Source organism: Ciconia boyciana, chromosome 4, assembly GCF_034638445.1.
Source record: "Ciconia boyciana chromosome 4, ASM3463844v1, whole genome shotgun sequence".
In the NCBI taxonomy this organism is placed as follows: Eukaryota; Metazoa; Chordata; class Aves; order Ciconiiformes; family Ciconiidae; genus Ciconia; species Ciconia boyciana.
In genome coordinates this window covers 87,089,713-87,112,651 of record NC_132937.1, presented here as the reverse complement: position 1 = coordinate 87,112,651, position 22,939 = coordinate 87,089,713, and the positions used below count along the sequence as shown (strand labels likewise).

General features: G+C 44.2%; 2 protein-coding genes across 2 annotated transcripts in view; one reads left to right on the top strand and one right to left on the bottom strand.

The window, feature by feature from the left end:
* The window catches only part of NCBP1 (nuclear cap binding protein subunit 1), a 32,271-nt gene extending 25,090 nt beyond the window's left edge, over positions 1 to 7,181 (bottom strand). Inside the window, exons 1-7 of the mRNA XM_072860547.1 lie at positions 6,922 to 7,181; positions 6,661 to 6,746; positions 5,785 to 5,885; positions 4,331 to 4,487; positions 2,267 to 2,374; positions 1,612 to 1,733; positions 1,061 to 1,130 (exon numbers count right to left, since the gene is read on the bottom strand). Of these exons, the coding sequence (XP_072716648.1) occupies positions 1,061 to 1,130; positions 1,612 to 1,733; positions 2,267 to 2,374; positions 4,331 to 4,487; positions 5,785 to 5,885; positions 6,661 to 6,746; positions 6,922 to 6,955 (678 nt within the window). The 5' untranslated portion in view covers positions 6,956 to 7,181. The remainder of the gene's footprint in view (positions 1 to 1,060; positions 1,131 to 1,611; positions 1,734 to 2,266; positions 2,375 to 4,330; positions 4,488 to 5,784; positions 5,886 to 6,660; positions 6,747 to 6,921) is intronic.
* A 68-nt stretch (positions 7,182 to 7,249) lies between these two features.
* TSTD2 (thiosulfate sulfurtransferase like domain containing 2) lies at positions 7,250 to 21,985 on the top strand. Its single transcript, XM_072860548.1, has 9 exons — positions 7,250 to 7,461; positions 7,677 to 8,026; positions 9,111 to 9,219; positions 11,493 to 11,618; positions 13,572 to 13,677; positions 15,346 to 15,464; positions 16,120 to 16,278; positions 17,230 to 17,368; positions 18,717 to 21,985. Exons 1-9 carry the CDS (start codon positions 7,354 to 7,356, stop codon positions 18,974 to 18,976), a joined length of 1,476 nt encoding a protein of 491 aa, XP_072716649.1. The 5' UTR covers positions 7,250 to 7,353; the 3' UTR covers positions 18,977 to 21,985.
* Positions 21,986 to 22,939: the final 954 nt, after the last annotated feature.

The following is a 22,939-nucleotide window of genomic DNA, read 5'->3' as shown; positions in this document are numbered from 1 at the left end:
CTGGCAATAGGCTTGCTTTGTTTAATTACTCTCTTGCTAAAAGCAGTCCAAGAACTCTGGAGGCCTGTGGCCTTACCGAACGCAAGTTTCAAGTTATAACTGGTGCAAGAAATGCCTTTACATGGAAGTGCTTTGCATTTACTGAAATTATCACTGGAAGATGGGAACAAAACTAGTAACAACTAGCACCTGAAGCGAACAGTCATGCTTACAGTACTCTGGGTAACACATAGTCTCAAACACACTCTGCTAATCTCTCCTCTATTGAACTAAATATGGAAATTCAGATATTGGGCAGGCAAAATACTCACGTTGACAAATCAATCATCATGAGACAGCCTATCTCTCCAAATTATGATTAACAAGACAATTGTTAAGACTGTGATTTAAGCAGAACAGTGAACAAAATGTAAGAGGGCCACGTTCCACTACTTCCCAGAAGATCAGTTTAGATCTTACTTTCCAACTAAGTTTGTCCTCAAACTTAGGGGAAAGAAAAAAACCCCAATAATATCCAAAAAGGCAAATTCCACCCCAAACTAGCCAGATGCCACCTCTCCTCTCTGGTATTTTTGGCTTAATTGTGAAAGATGGCATAGTAACTGCTGCATACAGTTTCTACATATTTGTTTAGCACTTCCTAGAGCTGAGAAAGCAAAGCCACTACAAAGGTTTCTTTCTTGCAGAGGGAAAACATTAATGGATAAGTAAGGAATTACATTCTGCTTCACACAAAGGTCCTTTTAACACGAAGCCCTGTATCTGCAATTCCAAAACAAATACTACAATTTACAACCATTCCTCACTTCGTAACATTTCCTCAGGGGCCTGTCAGCAAAAAACAAAATAGTCTCCTACTCACCCCACACAACCTTATATTTAGGCTCAAGACTTAGAAGATAATTCCTCCTGTAGAAGTTGTTAGAATTAATGACAAACAAGAGACAATTCAAAGCATTAATACTTTTAGAGGTGCTTTTTAATTTCATTATAAAAGAACACCTCAGTAAAAAATTGTTTTTCAGACTTTCTGAAAGAATGCAATGTAAAGTCCACTCACTTCTTCTTGTGGATGTGGTTTATCAGCAGTCCAAACTTGTAGCATGGGTACATGAATCTTCTGGCGGCGTCTGTTTACACAGGAAAGAAAACCTGACTTTTAAAAGACTAAATTAGGGCAGGAATTTTTTCTTATTGTGAGTGTACTACTGTTTGATCTCTTCAGCTGATGAAATCTACACTATATAAAAAACAGGTTTGTGGTTACTTAAAATATCTCTATTATCATACCTTGACTACAATGTTAACTTGAAGCACCTAGACAGAAAGCAGTCACACTGCAGAGCACTAAAGCAACAACCTATCAGTATTCCCAGCACACTTACACCTGCAGCTGCTCCAGCATGAGCAGAACAAGACCTTCAACATACCTTAGAACAAGACAAGATCATAAAACTTTTCAAATCCAAAAATCTCCCCACCTATTCTATTTTCAGGGTTTTTTTTCCCCCAGAGAATGGTTAGAATACTTTTAAGTGAGCAATAATCAAAGCTATTAATCCATACTTGAATAGATACCGAAAAGAGTATTTTTAATGGGTCACAACTTACTTCAAATAGCTTTCTGTCTGAGACAAGAGACGATCCATTTCAGCATCCTTTTTCTCATATAACTCCTTTCCAACCCAAGGCAAAGATGACAGAAATGCAAACATATACCAGTCACATCGTACCTATAGGAAAGAAATATACTGAAATCTAAGTATACAAGTAAGCTCCAAAATATTTTGTACACATAACCCATTTTAATTTAAAATAAAATATTAGCAAAACTATTATAGTGGGAGATGTAAAGACCAGCAGCTAAAGACTGGATTGGCAAGCCTTGAAAAAAATATATTCTTGCTTGAAATGTATAATTTTTAACTTGAACCGTGACAAGCAGACTTAAAAAAATGCTATCACTTTCACAGTCCTTCTGCAGATTATCGATATAGTAGAACAAGCCAGGCAGTATGCACTTGCCAAAGTAAAGTAAAATGAATTCACTTCAGCTACCTCACTACAAAGGACCATACTTTCTTACTGTATGCATGTATTTTCTAATTGCCACAGGCTCCTTTTACTCATGCTAAGGAAACTGCACATGACAGTCCATTTAGTTTGCTATCTCTAAAACTTCCTTGTTCTAAGCATAAGTACAGAAGCAATGGTACAGAAAAATTGTGAAAACAGCACTAGAGGAGCCTACAGATCTTTTGCTTACTTGGGGTACGTCTTCCTCCTGTGTCACACTCACAAAGTTCTCAAACATAGCTACCATCGAAGGTGCAGCTATTACATGACAATTCACAAGATCAGACAGAAAACGAACCTGAAAAAGACCAAAAAATTTATTTACATGAATACTTTTTAAACTGACTTCACAAGAACAAATAAACTTTACTAAAACAACTAAAACCATCAATAAAAGTACAATATTAATTCAGTACTATGAAGGCAGAAATAGTGCACTCTGTACAGACTCACCTTTCAACCCTGGAAAACAAGTACCGTAAGTGCTGCCTAATATATAATTCATCAGAATGTCTGTACTCTGTTTTACTGCAATAACATTGCAAGGATAATATTTCTAACTAAGGAAGGGTGGGAAATACCAGTATGCATTCAAAGCCATGCAAATGTACTACAGAAAAGAAACCTTGTGTTTCTATCTACTCCAAATGGTATCAGATCCCTAAAATTACAGAAGCGGAAGGAAAAAAACTTCTAAAAAGATGAAGAGGGAGTGATCCATTGGTTATGAGTCCAGATGTGCATCAGGAAACAGCAGTGCTGTATCTGTATGCCATTATACATGGTTAATTTCTATAATTATTTATTCCTAAACACAGATAGTTACACAGCCTACGTAAAAGCTTCTGGCATTTTCAGCCTTCAGAAATGTGACAGACTGATGGCATGCTGGGAATCAAATGGCCTTATTTGCCTGGGAAGAAAGAAATCTCCATGGCAGGAATATATCCTTGATTTGGCTGTATTTCTAGTAAGAAATCCAGACTGACAGAAGTGGGAATTTAAGTAGAAAACATCTGGGGCAGAGCAGTGCCCTTTTTTTTTCCCTCTCCCCTCCCTTTTGATCTGTATCCTGCCTTCAGACTTAAACAAGGCCCTAGTAGGACCCAAGCTCTCCCAGTATCACCACAATCTTAACAGACAATACAGGTTGAAATTCTAGCAGTTAAAGTCTCATGTATTTTTTCTTAAAGGCTCGTTTTTTTCTTACGGGCACATTCACAAAAAGCAGTCCAAAAAGCCAACACAAGTATTTTGATCTGAAGGCAGATCATTGGGAAGCAGTCTTGGGAAAGCAATTTGGGCTACGCAGACAGTTCAGTACTCAAAGAGCAACTGCAATAGAGAAAAGTACCAAATCTTACTTTCCAGATATTCATTAGTCTGAACAGTCTTTGAAAAGTCTTTGACAAAGCTGAGGAAAGATTCCCACTGGCACTCCCTTAGTCGTTGCTCTCACAAGTCATTTGTATATGAGCGTGATCAGAGAAGGTGAAGCTGAAGCCAAGGGAGAGCACATTCAGAGTTCTAATAAGGATTTTATTAGCAAAAGTGTCCCACAGTTGAACAGCAGTCTCTTGACAAAATACATTGAAATACTAGAATCTTAATTTTCACCAGTGGCCTTCAAAAGAAGCTGGGGAGCTTGGCACTGGGCTTCTAAATCGGACACCGCTGAAGTCCTAATAGCTTTTTGCAGACAAAATCTATAAGCCGCAAGAGCTGAGCAAACGGTTTCAAAGACAGACAGCACTTAAAACTGCCTGCTTGATCTTCATCCCTCATTAGCAGAATGAAAACACGGTCTGATAACAGCTATCAAATAGAGCTTTTAAGAATCAGACTGTTCATATTCTTTTCAGGTTTTTTTTCATGAGAGCTTTTTTTTTTTTTTTTACAGAGTATCATACATCTCTGAACACAATAAAAGGACATGACTTTCATCTATCTTTTACATTTGACTGTAGAACAGGTGTGGGGGGGGCATCTCTGTTTACTGCAAATTAATTTGTCACTGGGAAAATATACAGTTGGAAGTAAATTTTGCAACTGTAATATGATTTCTCTCCCCTGAGAAAGGAAATACTTCTCACATAACACACATTTCCTCTTGGTGTATCTACAGTGCACTGCACATTTATGCCAGAAGAGACTGTAATACACACTGAAAAGCCTAGCTCTTCTGGAACAAAAAAGTGAAAGAAAGAGGAGAGAAAAAGGATGAGGAAAAATGTAAAACAAACAAGCCACTTACTAAATGCACAGCTTCGTTATACATATTGACTTTCAGACATTCTTTAAGCTGACGAATCATGGCTTCTACAAATTCCCCACCAAAATTGTAGTTCCTGGCATTCAGCAACCCAACTAGTGTCGTGTAAACAGTCAGCTTTTCTGGTAACAGACGTGCACTGACACAGAAAAAAGAAACATGGAGTTAATTGTTTATTCATCATGTGCCGATTGGCAACTGCAGAGACTCTTAGAATCTGCTTATTGTAAGTTAAAGTGGTCTCACGAGGAAATAAGAAAGTGTAGCATGATCTTACAGTTCTATCCTGTGGTTAATATTTTTACAGACAATCTTTTTTTTTTTTTAAGTACTGTCACTTAGACAGGCAGACGCCACTTTCAAGTACATTTAAGGTATTTGCTTTTTACTTATATCTAATTTCTGAGTATTCCAGAGGGTTGGCCAAATAATGCAAGTGACAGAATTTATGCAAGGATGTAAGAAGTTGTTTTAAGTTCACAATTTAGAAATAATTTTATTATGCAGCATCAGCAAGATTACACAAGAGGCGTACCACATTTTGCACTATTAATTTTGATTCCAAGTTTCTCAAGTCAAAGTAACTGATTTTAAGCACAGCATAGGGAAGTCCAGGTCCTGCTGCAAAGAATTAATTTTCCTCAGTCATTTTAGTATGCATGTAAGCTAACCTTGTACTTTCAGAAGTGTCTTACTGCTAAAGGAAAAAATGTACTATTTGCCTTATATTAACAAACATTGCTACAAAACAGATTTAAAGTATCTGCAAAACCATAGCATAAGCTAGGGCTGGAACACTCTGCCTGTTCACCACACCCCTCCTTCATACTTCTACCTACTACCACAGGCCCTGCACAACCCCTCCCTGAGACACCACTCAGTTACCCTGACACAGGGCACCTTTGCTCCTGCACTTTGCTAGGGAGGGGAAGGAGAGCTATCAGCCACCAGAGAGCTTGCTTTCAGCTCTTTGTGTTCCCAGTTCCCCTCCTCTAGAGCATGGGCTTACGAAGACACGAGCATCTCATTGCCAGAGAAGAGGAACAAGCAATGAGAAAACAGCACAGACAGTAACACTAAATAAGTGCTAGCAGCCAGTAGCTTTGGTGCTCTTAAGCATTTCATTGGGAAACAGGATATTGCCCAGCATCGCTGTGTTCTCATTGCTACTGAAGTGCAGCTCCACAGTTTCTTCAATCTGCTTTAAGCCTTTGTACACATTTCAAGTCAAAGTAACATAAAGAGGTATTTTCTGTGAATTATACCTAGTGTGTAATAAGCTTGTTCCTCTATTTCATTTGTAGTAAAACAAACTCTATGCTATAACAGCACGCAGAAACTAAAGCCATTCTTGGCATTTAAACTACCTTAAACACTTAAATGTAAGCACAGAGAAGAAAGCACCTCCCAGATTCCCAGACCTCCTGCATACGTACACAGTACACAGTATTCTTAGTATCTTGCTTTTGTAATTTGGTAGATCAGCTTCCAAAACACCAGCTAGGCCCTCCAAGTTGCTCTCCAAAGATGAATTACTCTAAAATAAAAAAAAATTTACAAAAGTTTCATCATCAACCAGGCAATATGAATGAGCCCCTGACTCTCACATGGAAGACAAGGAAGTTGGGCGAGAGCACCCTTTTATGTCGTCTCCTTTTTCAGAGCAATGATTCAGTTCCCTTAGCAGTAGAGAACCGCTTTCACTTGCCTGAAAGAAGGAGCAACTGCCCCTCAGAAGAGCTGCAGCTGATCACCCACCTCCCCCGCAAGGAACTCCAGCGCTCCCCTGGGATGCAAGATCTAACACTGCCTCAGGGACACCATGATAAGGCGACTGAGCAGCACATTGAGCGTACAGCGTGAAACAAAACACCTTCACGACTTGTTTTTACCTTACATAATGTCAGTGCACCATCATTTTTGTCCTTATCCTTTTACCCCCCTTTCTATTAGCCTCAAATCTTGTCAGGACTTGAATCTTGTGCCAAAGGCAGACCAGGTTAACTCCTCCATCTCCTTGGCAGACTGGAACCAGCAACAACTCCCGCAGATGCAAAGCGGTAACTTTCATTGCCGTTTATCACTGCTTGCAAGATACCACACTACTATCTAAGCACTTGCTCATTTTAGCACACGGTTTTGGCAAATCTGACAACTTTCCACCTGTCTCATAAAAAAAAAAAAATCTTATCTTTTCGGGTGGTTACTACAGCCGAACTGCTAACGCACAACATACAGAAACGGGGGAAAAACCCCAGCTTTAGCTTTCTCGAACTGCCGCCCGGGCCCCGGCCGGGAGGCGGCCCGCCTACCTTCTCTCCCACCCTGCAGATGAGCGACTCGAGCCTCTCCTCGATCTCCGACGGCTCAGACGTCCTCCGCCTCTTGTGGGGCTGCCCTGCTCCGATACACCGAGCACACCGTTACCGCCGGAGAGCCCTCGACCCGGCCGCCCCCCATCCCGCCCAAACCCCCCTCCCGCGGCGGGACGGTCCGGTCCGGCCCGGCCCGGCCTGCACCGCCCCCGCCACCTCGGGGAGCACAACCGGCGGGAGGGCTGCCGCGGCGCTCACCGTCGCTGTCGTCGCTGTGCCGCCGCCGCGACATGGCGGGAGGTGGGGAGGAGAGCGGCGGGAAGGAAGGAAGGAAGGAAGGAAGGGGCGCGGGGGGAAGGAAGGAAGGAAGCACGGAAGGAAGGGAGCAAGGAAGGGAGCAAGGAAGGGGAGCGGCGGCCACGCCGCGCCGGGACGCCTCGCGCGGGCCAGAGGGGAGCGCGGTCCTTCCACCGCCCGCTTCCGGCCCGCCGCACCTCTGCTTCCGGGGCAAAGGGCGGGCGGCGCGGCGCCTCTCTGCTCGCCGCTCGATGATGTGCAGCCGGCCCGGAGGACTTCCGGGGCAGCGGGGCCGGGCGCTGCGGGGGCAGGCGGGGAGGGACGGGCGCGAAGAGGAAACCGGGCGTTTCCCGGGCGACAGGGCCCCGCCCCGCCCGGCCGCCGGAGGCGGAGATGGTGCCGGGCGAGGCGGCGGCGCCTCCCGGCCCGGGCTCGCCGCGGGGCAGTGCCGCGGCCGAGGCGGCCGCCGCCAGGAAGCAGCGCGCCTTCGCCCGGAGGAAGGTGGGCTGGCGCCGGGCGCCCGGGTGTGCGGCCCGCCCGGGTCTGAGGCCCGAGGCGGCCTCGGGCCGAGGGGAGGGGGTCGGCCTTTCCCTGGGGGCGGCTCGCTGCGGCGGACCTCGGGGTCGGTCGGTCGGTCTCCCGGCCCGGGAGGTGGCGGGGGGTCCCGGGCGGCGGCGGGAGCGCTGGTAACGGCGGGCGCTTGTGGTGCGTTGCAGGCCTTTTCCCTGTTCGTCAAAGCGAAGGAGGTGCCGGCCGCAGCCCGGTGTCCCGCCGGCGGAGAGGGCGTGCGGTGGCGGTGCTGCCGGCAGGCGTTTGAAGAGCTGTCCGGCATCCACAGGCATGTGGCTCTGCAGCACGCCGGAGACATCGGGCAGCAGGCAGGGCTGAGCGACGCCGGGCAGCAGGCAGGGCTAGCTGCCAAGCAGGCAGCGGCTGAAGTGAGCCCCTCCAGCGGCCCGGCTCCTGCGGGCAACGCGGACGGGCTACGCGGGCACTCTCGTAGCAGTCCTGAGATCTCCTGTACACTCCCAGACACAAGCCACGTTAGCTATGATGATCTGACAAGGTGAGAAAGTCCCTCAGTGGTTTGGAGAACCGGTACGGGGTGGGAGCAGGGTGTTGGCCTGCTTACGCTTCACGTGATATTCTGCCAGCACTACTTTTATTTTTATGAAGTTCAGTCGAGTGACACTTTAAGATGTAGAAAGAGCCTTCCCTGATATTCCTTTAGATCTTCGGATACCTTCCTGAGATACTTCTTTAGATCAACAGGTGTAGGTACCCTCCAGGAGTCACTTGGTTTATTTGAGTTCCTTTCACAACTGCTCACACTTGTACAAAACATACAGATTACCGCTGTGCTGATAAAGAAGAAGATATGCTGCACTTTTTTTGATGTTAAAGGTGGGAACAGGGAGGATTCAACTATCAGAGCTGTTTCATCTGGTATTGTTAAAGCAGACCTGTACAGGTGTTACTCAATGGCTTTGATCTGTAAGTAAGGAAGGACTGTAACAGAAGAGAGCAGAACAGCTGGGTATGCCCTGCACAGGTGCCTTTTCTCTGCTCGTTCAAGTACCTTAAGGTGTCATTAGTTATGAATAAGTAGGTTCACAAAAATGTTTCTGACTGTGAGAGAGAGCAGCTTGTGCTTCTCAGAATGCAGGCACACACAATCTCACTGAAAATTTTGGCTTTTTAAAATTTAGATAGCTCAAGCACTTGAATTTTCAGTGTGCAAGTTTGTGAAATTAAGCATTTAAGGGGACACTCGGGTGCACAGAAAACAGCAGTTCTTGTGTCCTGTGTGTTGTGAGAAACTTGAGCATGCTGCAGGATGCTGGCAGAGATGTCCCATGCAGCACAGATGAGTTCGTTTTGTAACCAGTCCCAAGAACTAGGAATGTGGGAACTGGGAATGTGGGGGGACTATGTTTTAATTCATATTCTTTCTCTTTGAAATAAAGCAAACCCAGCAGTGCTAATCCCTCCAAAGTTTGTTTGTTGGTTTGGTTTGGTTTGGTTTTTTCCCCGCATCTGCCAGAAGAAAATTGTCTGCTTTTTGAATAGTTGCTGCTAATAGTATATTTTCGTGCTTTCAACCCTAACATCCTTTTCCTATTTGTTCATCTTTGCCATGCTATGGACAGCAAGGTGGGAGAAGTACTTCTGTATTACTGTTACTGTGAGGTGAAGGATCCAGAGAAACTCTGTGCTTGGCAAAAGGCTCTGTGCCAGCATCTGCATCTCACTGGTAAGGTAAGGTTTTAAGCAATGATTGTATTCTTAACAAAAAAGCATCTTCTTTGCTTAGTGTAGGACAATGAGCATGTGGAGAACCAAGTGTTTTGCACCAGAAGGTGCTAGTGTGTTCTGATCCCATTAAGAAAGGCACTCAGACTCTGTAAAGTATCATTTCAAATGCTATTTAAGAGCTAGCAAAGAAAAAGGAAATAATACAGATACTCTTTATATCCCTTTCGATGCTGGGAATCCTGAGTTGTGCAGCATTGAGCGAGCCTCTGATCCACGCACGGCACACTGTGCAGACCCTGTCCTTGCAAGGGTTACCCCATTTCCATCATTTGAACTGTTACAGATTTTTTTTTTTTACAGGAAAACAAGTCTTTTCATCACTCCTACTGTCAAACAGAAAGGATATTCACATGAGAACTTCTTGATGCACTTTTAGATACAGGCAAGGACACACAGGTGGCATAATCACTGGTATCAACAGGGAGCTGCATGCAGGCATCTCTGTTAGGATTATCAGGCTGGGTTTATCCTGCGGCTAAAGGATACATGCAGCACAGCACAGCCTGAAGGCCAAGCTGGAGGTGCAGTGCTGTGCAGCATGGGTCTGGGCTTGCTCTGGTTAATTGTTATGTGTATCACTAACTCCTCAGTGCGCAATGGTCTTCAGTCAAAATCACTACACTGAGCTGTAGTCCCTACTGTCAGGAATGAGACGAGAGCAACTGACACCCTAGGTCACACCATAGGATAGCAGTTCTTGTTCCTGCACAGAGTCCTTGTTCTTTTCATTCCTGGCAGACTAGACCAAGGAGGTGAGTTGGCTCATCTAGCTGGCCTCTTGAGGCTGTGGGCAAAGATTTTAGCCTCAGGAAGCTGATGTTCCTAGGCTATCTGTGGGGAGAAGGATTTTTCAAGAGCGCAGCTCAGATCAGGAGACTACTTTTATCTTTGACTTGTCTTCCTAAGTAGCTTCTTTTTCTCTGCCAATGTGTCGTGGTTTAACGCCAGCCAGCAACTAAGCCCCACGCAGCTGCTCACTCACTCGCCTCCGCCCCGGTGGGATGGGGGAGAGAATTAGAAGAGTAAAAGTGAGAAAACTCGTGGGTTGAGATAAAGACAGTTTAATAAGTAAAGTAAAAGCCATGCATGCAAGCAAAGCAAAGCAACGAATTCATTCACTGCTTCCCATGGGCAGGCAGGTGTTCAGCCATCTCCAGGAAAGCAGGGCTCCAGCATGCGTAATGGTTACTTGGGACGGCAAACACCATCACTCCGAACGTCCCCCCCTTCCTTCTTCTTCCCCAGCTTTATATACTGAGCATGACGTCATATGGTGTGGGATATCCCTTTGGTCAGTTGAGGTCAGCTGTCCCAGCCATGTCCCCTCCCAGCTTCTTGTGCGCCTGGCAGAGCATGGAAGCTGAAAAGTCCTTGGCTAGTGTAAATGTTACTTAACACACTGATGCTTTAGTTGTTGCTATCAACACTGTTTCCAGCACAAATCCAAAACACAGCCCCATACTAGCTACTATAAAGACAATTAACTCTACCGCAGCCAAAACCAGCACACAGTGGTATGCACCTCCCCTGTTCTACATCAGCACAGGCTGGGGTGTGAAATGTCTTGACACATTCGCTTCTTTCTTTTTTTGCTCAGCTATCTTGTCTGGTGGTTGGTATTTTTATCTTTTTTTAATTTTTTTTTTTTAAATCTCCAAGACAAGTACAGCATTTGCCTTCTCAACCAGTTGTTTTTTTCCTTGCTTCTTATATTCAATCTTTTTTTTTCCCCCCATCACTTCAGAGTTTTTGTTCATTTGTCAGTACTGGAGATAAAATGACTCACACTGAAATTTAATATTACATGGAATATTATGCATATTCAAATTTTCCTTTTAGCTGTGTGAGTCATTGGGCACAATCCCATTGTTCTTCCTGAGGCAGACTTCCAGTGGGAATTTTAATGCTGACTGCAGAATTTGCCTGTTAAACAGTTAGCATTTCTCTGTTTATTGCACAAACTTTTTTGACTGTCTTGATGTCATTCTTTTGGAATGGCTCAAAAGTGATCACTGGGGTTTTATTCCTGTTTTATTTACTGTCCTCTTTATGTTCAACTTCACTATAACCATCTTTTCCTTCCTTCCTCAGTAATCTGTTTTATGGACATACTTCTGTGTCTGCCTTTTGTCACCCAGTCATATTTTGCTAATTTCACTGTGATCTGTTTTTGCTGTTACTAAGCCTTAGCCCCAGCTTCTCCTCTTGCCTTCTAGGTACGAGTTGCTTCAGAAGGGATTAATGGGACAGTTGGTGGAAGCAAAGTAGCTACCAATCTCTACATTGAAGTTATGCTTTCCCAGCCTCTGTTCAAAGACATTTTGTGTCAAGAGGACTTCAAGGTATGAAAAAATAATTTCTACATAGACCTTGTTAATGCAGGACATTTAATTTTTAAGAAATAAGCACATTGCTTCTTGATAGTATTACTTCTACTCTAGCAGTTCTGCTTTCCCAGTGCTGATCTAAGCCAAGGGTTCCTAACCTTACTTTGTTTAGATATCTCTGCTGGTTTTCACCAGCAGTAGCAGTTATCATGAGCAGGATAGCAGCTTCTACAGGCTTTTGCAGCTGTGGGTGCAGCTGCAAGGCCCCCCATACAGGTGAATGAGGAAATGTGCTTCAGCCCCACCATTCTTCAACAAGTACCTACTCCAACTTGACTGCCAAAACCAAGGCATCACAACGTACGCTTACCCAAGCAAACTATTCCCACACTCTCCTCTTTGCCCTGATTTGAGATCCTTGCCTGGAAGCCTACTGGTTTAGGTTCAGGCAGGCTTTGGTGTCCATATAGGTGCACTGTCAGTTCCATGAATTGGATGTCTTCTAGAGAAAATACACAGAGTCAAGAGGTTTCTCCCTACTCCAGTTAGTGCCTGACTGGAGGGAGAGTGAGGTGCTAACTTCTGCTTGAGCCTGAGCATATGTGCTGATTGCTGTCTTCACATGGTGATGGCAGCTGTGGCTGGCACCGTATGGCATTCTGGTAGGCTTTTGCTGCCCCAGCACAGTGAGTACTGGTTTCTCTGTGAGGAAGGAAAGCCGCTGCTTTTATAGCATTTTTCTTTTCCACACAGTTTTATTTGCAGGGAGTACTATTTTTTTTTCCATAAATAACTAGATCAAAGGAGTTAGTGAAACTTGTGAAACTCAAATTCCATGTAGAACTGCAGTGCTGATTCAGTCTTGGCTTTTAACTGTCTGTTGTGCTTGGCTGAATTTCAGGAGTAAATGTGACCTGTTAGTTACAGTCATATGTAGATGCAAAACCAGAACAGGGATGGAATTTTGCCTTGACCCTGGCAAAACCTCCAACCCTGCATGATCTCTTTGGGCATCAATATTCATGCATTAGTACATGGTGGTATTTTCTGTCTCACAGTTCCTCTGCATGCTGTATACCCAAGTAAGTGGGGGTTTCCAGTCCCTGTGCCATGAAGACATGGGTATAGAGGAGTGAAAGTAGCGCTTGGGGCTATGAAAATATTCAGTGGCCACTGTAGTTGCTGCAGATTGATTTCTGTGATAGCTGGGACAGTGCTGCACAGCACTGCACTTTTGTTTGAGTGTTTATATGCTTGATAGTGCCTAAGCCATGTTGAGGCTCAGCCCTGCAGAAATTCTGACTTCCTGTTGCCTGCAGTGGGGCTGCCAACCAAAAAGGGCTTGCCAAGACCTCCAAAGGGGAAATCCTGTGCTTGAGTTTGGGGGGGCGAGGGGTGTCAGACTCCACTGTTAACAAATCTTGAGCCTGGCAGACCTCCCATATGTCTCTTTCATGCCCATGAACCACTGCAGTTCCCATCGCCCATGTCATGACTGGAGGCCTAGCTGTGCTTGGGTTGGGCGTCAGAGGGGCTGAAAAGAACTGCAGGGCCCAGATTTGTCAACATGATCAGTTACTGGAGGATGTTATTTAATATTCCTGTCAGGGTCAGCATGCTCTGTACGGGCCTTGACTTTCTCATGATAGGTGCTAGTGACATTGTTTCTGACTAAGATCTGTTCTCCTCCCCACTCCTCGGTGACTCCACACCTCATGCCAAGTGGTGCCTGTCTTGCCTGCAGAGTAGTCATTGGGCCTAAGACACCTGTCTGGCAGCTCACGGTAAGGGTCCACTGCCTAAACCTCAGGATTTAGAACGTGGATTTCAGCAGGAGAAGCATTTCTTTCCCTCAGCCACCGAGACACTTCCATATTCTAGTGAGTTGTAGAAATTAAAGTGAGTGGGTAATTTTAATCTTGACACCTGGCAAATTTTGGTGGATTGTTTTTGTGTTTAATTTCCTAGAGCAGTGCAGGAGGAGCTCACTGTTTCCCAGACCTTCGAGTTGGAGTATGCAAAGAAATTGTACCTATGGGCATTGATCCAAAGATAGTGTCTTATAAAGAAACTGGTAAGTTGATTTAATGAAAAATAAAGCATCTCACCCAAGTGAGAGGTAAGTGAAGAATAAAGTACCTTCATCAAAAACATTTCCTTCTGCACAGTGGCCAGGACACAGGAGAAGTAGATACGGAAATTGATTTCTTACTGGTAGTCAAAAGTTACTGGTGCAGGGAATTTGCTGGTCCAGGTTTTGGTTTGCTAAGTGTTTAGATGCCTCAAAAAACTTTAGAATTAACTTTCTGTTTTGTGGGAAACAGTAATAGTTCAAATGACATCAAGCAGTTGCCTTGTTGTGGGGTAGGACCATACCTTGTGCTTTAGTTAGGGAGTAAGTCATTGGACACCTGCTAAAGGCAGATGTAAGGTGAAACTATGTACACTGGTTAGGAAAGACATTTCAATGCATGAATATATTCATAGTTGTTCTAAGCACTCTGTAGGTGCTTGAGACTGCTCAGAAATTATACCATATAAAGAGCTCCAATGCTCTCTTGTTGTGGTTAGCTTGTAGTAAGAACCAAGCTGTATAGGAAGAGCTTTCCATGGAGTTGTCTTGTGGATCTAGTGGATTCTGGTGCTGTGGATGCTGAGAGCTTGGTTTTAGAAAATACTAGAATCCCGCTGAAGCTTACAGTTGAGTATATGCGTGTTCCTATGTTAGGGACTGCTGACTTGGCTTTACTTGTGTTGAAGTTAACAGCCATGCTTCTGCCTTTTACAGTAAAGCAGAGCAAAGTTCTGCATCAGGTTCATGCCACTCCCCTAACACAGGCTGTGTTTGTTTTCTGCTACCTGTAGCTGCTTAGCATGGATTATGCCTGATAAGTGTCTTCATAGCCAGTAACATCTTACGTAGGTGGTAAGCAGGAGCACAGAAAATAGCAATTGACAGAGCTGTTTTGGGCTTTTTTTTCCACCAAGAGGTTTTGTTGGTGGTAAATTTCTACAGCATCTTTTTGTGGTTTTGGCAGAGGATTTTTTTTCCCCCCATTTTTTGGCAGTTTGTGTGATGTATGTTTGGATATTATTTTTTCCTTTTTCCTCCTATTTTACAGCATTTTATGGAGATGGTGCCCATTACTCTGGCAGGTTGCTTGTAGGATTTTTTTTTAATAAGGCAAGGGATATTGGTGGGTGAGTTTTTTTGTTTTTCAGTAGGCTGGGAGTCCTAAGTCCTGAGCAACCTGAAAGTTGAGAAACTTTATGTAAATTGAAGTTGTACTGAAAGTAATACATGCTTATGGAAATTTTCCATTTTAATCAACAGAGAAGAGTTTGCATTTTTGTACGCTTCTGCACCTCCAAATGTAATGAAAGATGAGCAAAGGGAAGGGAAACATTTTTCACTCTTTCTTTTACAACTGTAAGAGTTGCCAGGGGGACATAACAAAGATCATAGAGACAGGCGCCTATTTGCTGCTTCTTCTGTCACGTGGAACAGTGTTCTGTTTTCTTTCATTTGCCAATAGGAAGCCAAACATGGATAAACTTGGCTGGTTGAGTTGGGATGAAAAGTCTGTGAACTGTCACAGAAAATTTTTGTTTGGAAATCTGAGGAGAATCTGGATCAGCAAGATCATATGTAACATTGTTTTGTAGTTCTGCTTCTCACTTCTTTATCTTATTTTTTTTTCTCTTTTTTCTTTTTTCTTTTTTTTCTTTTTTTATGTTAAAGGAATCCATTTATCCCCTCAGGAATTTCATAGAGAAGTAGAACAGTATTTGTCTCAGGCCAGTCAAGGACAAAGTGATACCATCTTGCTGGACTGTAGGAACTTCTATGAAAGTAAAATAGTAAGTGTTGTTTGCCTGCTTGTTGCAGTGTGTTACAGGTGCTGGGGGGAAGCATTTCACATTGTGAGGGTGTAACCTTACTGGCAGAAGAGACTCCATATTCCAGATGGACTGTAATATGTACAAGGTTCAGTTTAGTAATGAATATTAGACACCAGCAGCAGAGGACCTGCTCAGTGACTCAGCATGGAGCCTGGCCAGCTAAGCGCTTATACAGCTTGGGGCAGGAAGAAGACAAAGTGGTCCATACAACGTTAGCAGTGAATACCATATAGTTTGAAGTAAAAGTAGCATAATTTGTAAGCATGTTTTCCAGCATTTTTGCCTTGTCCCATATTTCAAAAGGGATAGGGGCATCCTCTTGTCAGACCCACCAGCCCTCCTGTACTATTGTGGCTTGTCCTCTCTCTGACAGTTGTGTTCTGCTTAGCTCCCTCTTTTATGTTTGGATGAGGAGACATGCTGAGTCTGGAATCCTCTTACAGATTTTAACCAGCTTTTTGATGCATAAATGCAGCTGAGGAACTGCCTAAAGCAGCTGCAGTGAGCTGTGTGTTCTGGCCCAAAGGTTTGTTACTTCCTCTGGTTTGAGGCACAGACCTTACCACGTAAGACTGCTTGTAATGAGTCACATGGCCATGTGTTGTTATTGCAGGGACATTTCCAGGGCTGTCTAGCTCCAGATATCAGGAAGTTCAGCTATTTTCCCAGCTACGTAGATGAAAACCTGGAGCTTTTTAAAGACAAGCGTGTCTTGATGTACTGCACAGGAGGGATTCGTTGTGAAAGAGGCTCTGCTTACCTACGGAGCAAGGTGAGATGTCATTCTGAGGGCAAAAGGGTCAGGGAGTTGAGACTGCTTTAAGGGCAGCTGTCTTTTCTTTTGCTGGTAGATTCTTATTGAGCATAAACTGCTCAATGAGCAGTTGGGGATATGAATGTCTCTGACACACACTTGCCTCATGCTGTCTGTCAAGGACGTGGGTAGTTTAATGCAGCTCAGGATGATCTGCATGGACTTGTGTCACAGCAGTGATTGCTCTGTGAAAATAATTATATAACCCATTTGCTGAGAAGAGGTATTTGTAAGTCTGCCCTGCCTATTGCAGCAGTGTTTTAGGAGGGCTTGAGAGCATTCTGCAGTGTTTCCACAAGCTCTGTCTAGATTATGCTTTGTGGCATTACTGCACAGCTTGAGCATCTCAGAGTGGTGAAAATCAGCCAGTTGGTGCTTTCCCAGTGTTGTGGAATTAAATCCAGCACAGTGCATTGTTCTAATTGTGCTTTCCATCCCACTCTTCTCCTGGATCCTTCCCTCAAGGGGCAAGGGAACAGCACACATATATTCTCCAGAGATTTAAACCTTGATTTTTTTTTCTCTGCTGCACCAATGTGAACTCTGAGAAATTCTGCTCCTGCTAACAGCTCGCTACATGAAAACAGAATAAGCAGCGGTTCAGAGAGGTTCAAAAGTGTTTGATCTCTGATGTGGCAAACCTCCCTCAGCTGAGGAGGTTACCAGCCTTTTTTTGACTGTAACATTAAACGCACATTTGGGTTCATGCCAGCAAGCCAGCATTGTGGAGCTGCCCAGTAATTCCTGGTGGCACTGCCTAGAGTTGTGGGTGCACATGCTGCCATCTGATGGTCACTGAGAAGCTGCTGCTTTTTGTTGACCCCTAGCGTTTACATTTGCTTTGGGAACTCTGGCATCCCACCACTGCTGCTGTCTCCTTCAGCTTTTCTGCTAATATGCTTTAAACAGGCAGTGTGCAGAGAGGTTTACCAGCTAAAAGGTGGAATTCACAAGTACCTGGAAGAGTTTCCAGATGGATTCTACAGGGGGAAGCTGTTTGTATTTGATGATCGTTACGCCATTTGTTCCAATGAAGATATCATCTCAGGTAGGACTAGATACTGTAAGTGCAGAAGGCTGGGAAGCTGTTGACAGAGTTTTGACAGAGTTGTGCAGGACAGGGGCAGCCAAGCTGGTCTGTGCAGTTCTTCCTCATACTCGCTTTGATCTTTTAGTGCCATCACTTTTCATGATGATCATCAACTCTCTGGCTTTAACACATAAAACAGAAATGAGAGAAAAGGGGGTTACTAAACAGAGTTCCCTAAAACTGGAGCAGTCAAAGAAGGCATCCCCTGCAGAACTGCTGCTCTTATGAGCCATCTGCAGCTATGGAGATGTATGTCAAGCACTACTGGTGTCGTTACCCGCTTGTTGCCCACAGTGCTGATCAGACTGTGGTTGGCAAAGTGACTGAAGCATTAAATAGTTCTGCTGTCAGCTGTTCTCTGCTCCAGTAATCTCACAGAACATCAGCATAGACTGCCAGGCACCTGGGAGAGTGGTAGCACTAAGCTCCACAGCACTTCGTTATTTTCATGCTTTAAAAGTTTCTGTAGCCTGTAGAATTTCAGTGACCTCTAGCTGAAGTTGTTAAGAACATTGCCTGGTCTTCTGGCTGAGGTCACTATTCAGATATTGCAAATGAAATCCCTGTTTTCTTCTCAGTTGCCAGGTGCAAATAGATGGAATTTGGCTCTAGCCTTTTTTAGGAAGCAGTGCTGTTTTTTCTCTTGAGTGGGTAACTTTTTGAGCATAACCTCCCATTCCTCCTCTGCAATTACCATATACATCTTGAGGGTGCCTGGCTTCGTGTAGAAACAGAACATACTCTGGATATATCACAGCCATCCCTACAGAAGTTTCAAGGGGAAGTGTTGGGGTAGGCACCTTCTTGATGGTACAGCTAAACTGGGCTGTAGCTTTCAGTTAAAGGGTTAAAACCTGTCTGATGTTGTGGAAGGACTCTACCAGGACTGCAAATGACAGCCCATCTGCACAAGCCATTGCTTTTAGGTGGAAGGAAGTCCCATGGCACCCCCTTCCCCAGCAGGCAACGTTCCTGCGTACTGGCTTAATTACCACCAGCATATCTTTCTTCTTCTCTTGGCAGCAAGAATCTTTAAATCAGTCTAATCAGAACTAGAGGAAGCACTATTGAGCACTTTTTCCTTTTCCTGAGAGACAGCTGTCCTAAGTTTTTACATCAAAATCAGAAGTTTAAAAATGAACTAGGTTCTAGAAGATCAAGCTAAAGCAGGAATTGAAAACCTGGAATACAATATACAGCCACTTAAATGAGAGATTGCAGCCCCCTGGTGCCACGGAGAAACCTCTGCAAGGGGGACAGATGGGGCAATGTGGGTGTTAACTTTTTATTTTCCTCCTCCCTCCAGCATGCAGATACTGTGGGACACTGTGGGACCAGTATAAACTTTGTTCCAGCCAGCACTGCCGGCAGCTTGTCCTGACATGTCCAGGTTGTCGCAGCAAAGGTCTTACAGCTTGCTGTCCCGTTTGTCAAGAGAAAGAGCTCAAGGTGACCTCAAGGGCTTCAGGACAGACACTTAAGGAGGAATGTGAATGTACAAGGAGACGGCCAAGGGTACCTATTGAACATGTGTCGCAAAGGACACTGGACTCAGGAAAAGATTAAGCTGTTCCATTAGGTAATCTGACACGTGCTAATGCGAAGGGCTTCTATCACCAGATCCCTATCTGTTATTCAGTTAGGTTTGGAAAACATGAAAATGTGTTGGCTCGGAAAGTCTTGTTCATACGCTGCCTTTAAGCCTCGAGTATGCCCTGAAAACCGTCCATTACTTGACTGTAAATTACCAGAGTGCCCAGCCCATCACCAGCACTACAGGATTCCTCTCCCTGGGTACAGTCTTGTAGCATGGCCTCTAGCATGGGGATTTTGGAGCAGAGTATGTGCAATAGGATACAGCTACTCACAGTTCAAAAGAAACTGAAGGGACGTAAGAACAATTCCATTCTTTTCCTCCTGCATGGAGATGGATCTGTCCAGCCTTTCCATTGATCATGCATTTGCTTCAATAGCTAGTCCTAGGGTGTGAAAACAGCTGATGTATCAGTTGGGTGTGGGTACGTGACCGGATTAGAGCGGAAGATATTTTCCACGTACATGCCATCTGCCTCCATCTCTTGCTTTATACCAGTGAGAAGAAGGGGTAGCTACCTGAAGTCACTGACTTGACTCCTGTGTAAACTGGCTGAAGGCAGCATAAGGACCCCTCTTGTAAGTGGAGCAAAGGCCCACAGATACTGTCTGTCCAGTTGTACTGTTGTGTGTGACCTGTAGGATGAACAGCAGAAGTAATCCTCATTCTAATGCTCTGTCTCCCCGGGAACTGTTGTTTCCCTCAGTTTGTCAGTACATGAAATATCCAGGGCTCAGCTCTGCTTGCACTAGAAAATATGACAGCTTGAACCATGTTGAAACTGAGACACGCAGAGAGGGAAGCACAGAGACTGTCAAAATACCAGCATTATGGCACTGGAAGTGATGCTGACATGTATGCGTAAATGTCAGGAACAGCTATAAGGATATTGCAAGATCCTTTATCCAAGTTAAATAATTCGAGATTTCGGGAGCATTTGTGCTTTGTAAACATGGGTTGAATTGTTCAAAAGCTGTGAGATGTTTACGCGATTTCCAGCTGCAATTAGTGGAGAAATTGTCTTTGAATTTGAACAGATCCACAGCATATAAGCTCAAAATACTTCTCCGTCTGCTGCTTTGTGTGCCTGATGCTGTAGAATGTACAGAAAGGTTTTATTAATGGTGTAGAAGATGTGTCTTGACTGAAAAATGTCTTTGAAACTTACCGTCATTCTTGGTACTAATTAGTAGTTAGTCATTAGGAAATCAAAATCACTTACTGGTTTGTTGGGGTTTTTTAACGGCAACTGCCTTTAAAAGCAAGGAAATAGTTTACTCAGGTTTCTGCAGTTGCTTAATAACAGTTAGGGCAATGTTATTTTCACATAGATTGTAACTTTCTTCCACAGTGCTATGAATTCAGCAAGACCTCATTGTTGGCTTGACTAGCAACTTAAAGACTTGGGCATTGGTTCCATTAAAGCTATGGCAAGCATTTCTTCCTACTTCCAGTATTGCTACCGTGAAATCAACGGTTCAGCAACTGTCTTTATAACTGTTCTTTTCATGAAGCAAAACTTTGAAACTTATGAATGTCTCCTCTGGGAAGCTTTCTAGGACGGTATTTAATAGCAAATATGTGCGCAGTCCATACTGGAGAAGAAATTGGAAAATTCCCATCAGTAGACATCTTCAGCAGAAGTCTAAGCAGTACCCGTGGCCCCCTGGCATCTTGCCTCCCAGGCTTTGCTGGCCAGTTAACCTCTGTGCTTTTGAGGACTGGAATATTTGTGGAGAAACATGCAAGCTCTACTTGCAGGCCTGGTCTAGAGCACTAATGGGAGTGCTCCAACTTGCATATTATGCTCTCTTTTCTTCATGTATTAGGCTAAAAAGAACACAATTTTATAATTCAGTTATCTGCAAGTCTGGAACACTGTAATCTATTTGGAAGGCTGTTTCTATATCACTTATCAGTACAGAATGGCAACAACTATATTTTATATGTAAACTTCTGAAACTCCTATGATGATAAATAACCTTTAGTGCTTCCATCATCATTTTTAAAGTACTGCACAAATATACTTCATGTGTATGTTGGAGGTGCTTCATTCTGCAGAGGTAAATGCTGAAACCTAGCTAGCTGTCTGCCACGTGGTAGACCTGGCTACAAGGTACAGTTCTCCTGAGAGCTCCTGGCAGCTGGACATTCTACCTCAGAGGCAGAGGGGAGCCGTGGGGCCTCTTCTGGTCCTTGCTGCACTAAGGCAAGGGAGGAGAAGGGTTTGAGGTGTACAGATGGAGGCCCATAACGCCAGGTTCCCTCTGCTGCAGAGAGGGGAGAGAGACATCCTTAGCCTCCCTCTTGCAAGTTAGCCCATAAGCAGCTTCTGTATCCTGGCTTCTGGATTAGTTGTGTCAGATTAATACAAATAAGGACTTGCCATGTGAAATGCTGTGTGGTGGGATTCAGGCACCTCAGTGGTAATGTCTGAGAGAAGGCACATTAGCTCCAGGAGAGGTGAGAGTTAAGCAGGATTGGCTGTGACTGCCACATGCTGCAGTCAGCAGATGGCTTTTTCCCCTTTTCCTGGACAGCTGCTGGGACAAACAGTGATCCATTTGCTCCTAAATATCACCATTTTGTAGCTCCATCACTGCACAGCTTGATGCCTCTCACCACAAAGCCAGATGCCTCTCAGCCCAGCCTGTCTCTGCTGCACAGCACTCGGCTCTTGCATGCATCTTTCAGGAAAGCGGCTCTACAAGGATCAGCTGAGGAACCTGGAATGATCCTGCCAGCTTAATATACGTTTGGGCTGCATGGTTAATTTGGATGCTGCTACAGTGAAACATAGGACAAGGTTCTTGCTTTTTTTTATTTTTATTTTTATTTTAAGGGCTATTTTTTTTTCATTCAGGAAAAAATGCTGTTGTAGTATCTATGGTAGTGCTCCCTGCTCTGCAGATGCATCTCCTTGCATGTCTGGGTTTCTTAGCGCCATCAGGATTTCCCATGATAAGATTCATTTATGTTCTTCTGAAGCCAATGGAAGAGCTGAGCCTGTAGCATGCAAATCTGAGTGGATGGCTCAGCTGAAACTGTGTGGCTCTGCTTTGATGATTTAGTTGACCATTTTGAAGTCTTCGCAGTGCACATGGAAGAAAGAAGCTGTCTGCCAGTTTCTTTTTTTCTTTAATATGTTTTCAAGCATTTTTCTTCTGTATTCTTTTCATTTTCTGATATGGAACTTGCAGGGTGGGAGGAAGAAGCTATAGTGAAGCATTCTGTTTGACACCACTGCTGCATTTATTAAGATCTGAAGAGCAACAACTATGTTTCCCACATTGCTGAAAGTAGAGAGTTTCTCTGCTTCATTGGTCAGAGCTAAATTGTGGGTGGTATTTGCGCACAAGCTCTGAAGAAGTCTGTGGGACTTTTGCTGGAATATGTGTAAAAGGCTGCAAAACCTCACTCTTAACAGATGTGTGCAGACATTTCTGGCAAGTGAGAACATTTTCTAGGACATGTTGTCATCAGACCAAGAATAAGGCTTCAAGTACAGCAGTGCTTCTGCCAGGAGACTCTTCCCGCCAAGCAGGATCCCACTCATGGTAATAGCGGGAGTTTTGAATGGGATAGTGCTGGGTCCAATCCACTGCTTGTCTGGGAGCTACACAAGCCTGTGGGGAATTCCTCCCAGGCTAGATGGTGGGTAGTGGACTGTCTGACAAAAAGCTGTCAGACTATACGCAGTGTAAGTTTAGAGTTGGGGTATTATTTCATGTAACAGCTGTTCTAGGGCACAACGTTTATTGTTGCATTTATGCAGACATTAGGGATGGCAGCAAAAGAAACAATCCCTAGCAGAACAAAATTGAACTGGTGGACATGGTCATCTGGACAAAACAGCGAAGAGAAGGAATTTTACTTGTTTCCAGTGAGCATCTGGACACACTTTTAACATTAGGAAACTGAAGGGAGTGGGGATT

Excerpts from the sequence above, each read along its gene's own strand:
- TSTD2 (XM_072860548.1), top strand. The coding sequence starts at position 7,354 with ATGGTGCCGGGCGAGGCGGCGGCGCCTCCCGGCCCGGGCTCGCCGCGG. Across the intron at positions 9,220-11,492 it reads ATCTGCATCTCACTGGTAAG|GTACGAGTTGCTTCAGAAGG; the intron begins GTAAGGTTTTAA and ends CTTGCCTTCTAG. Across the intron at positions 11,619-13,571 it reads TGTGTCAAGAGGACTTCAAG|AGCAGTGCAGGAGGAGCTCA; the intron begins GTATGAAAAAAT and ends TTAATTTCCTAG.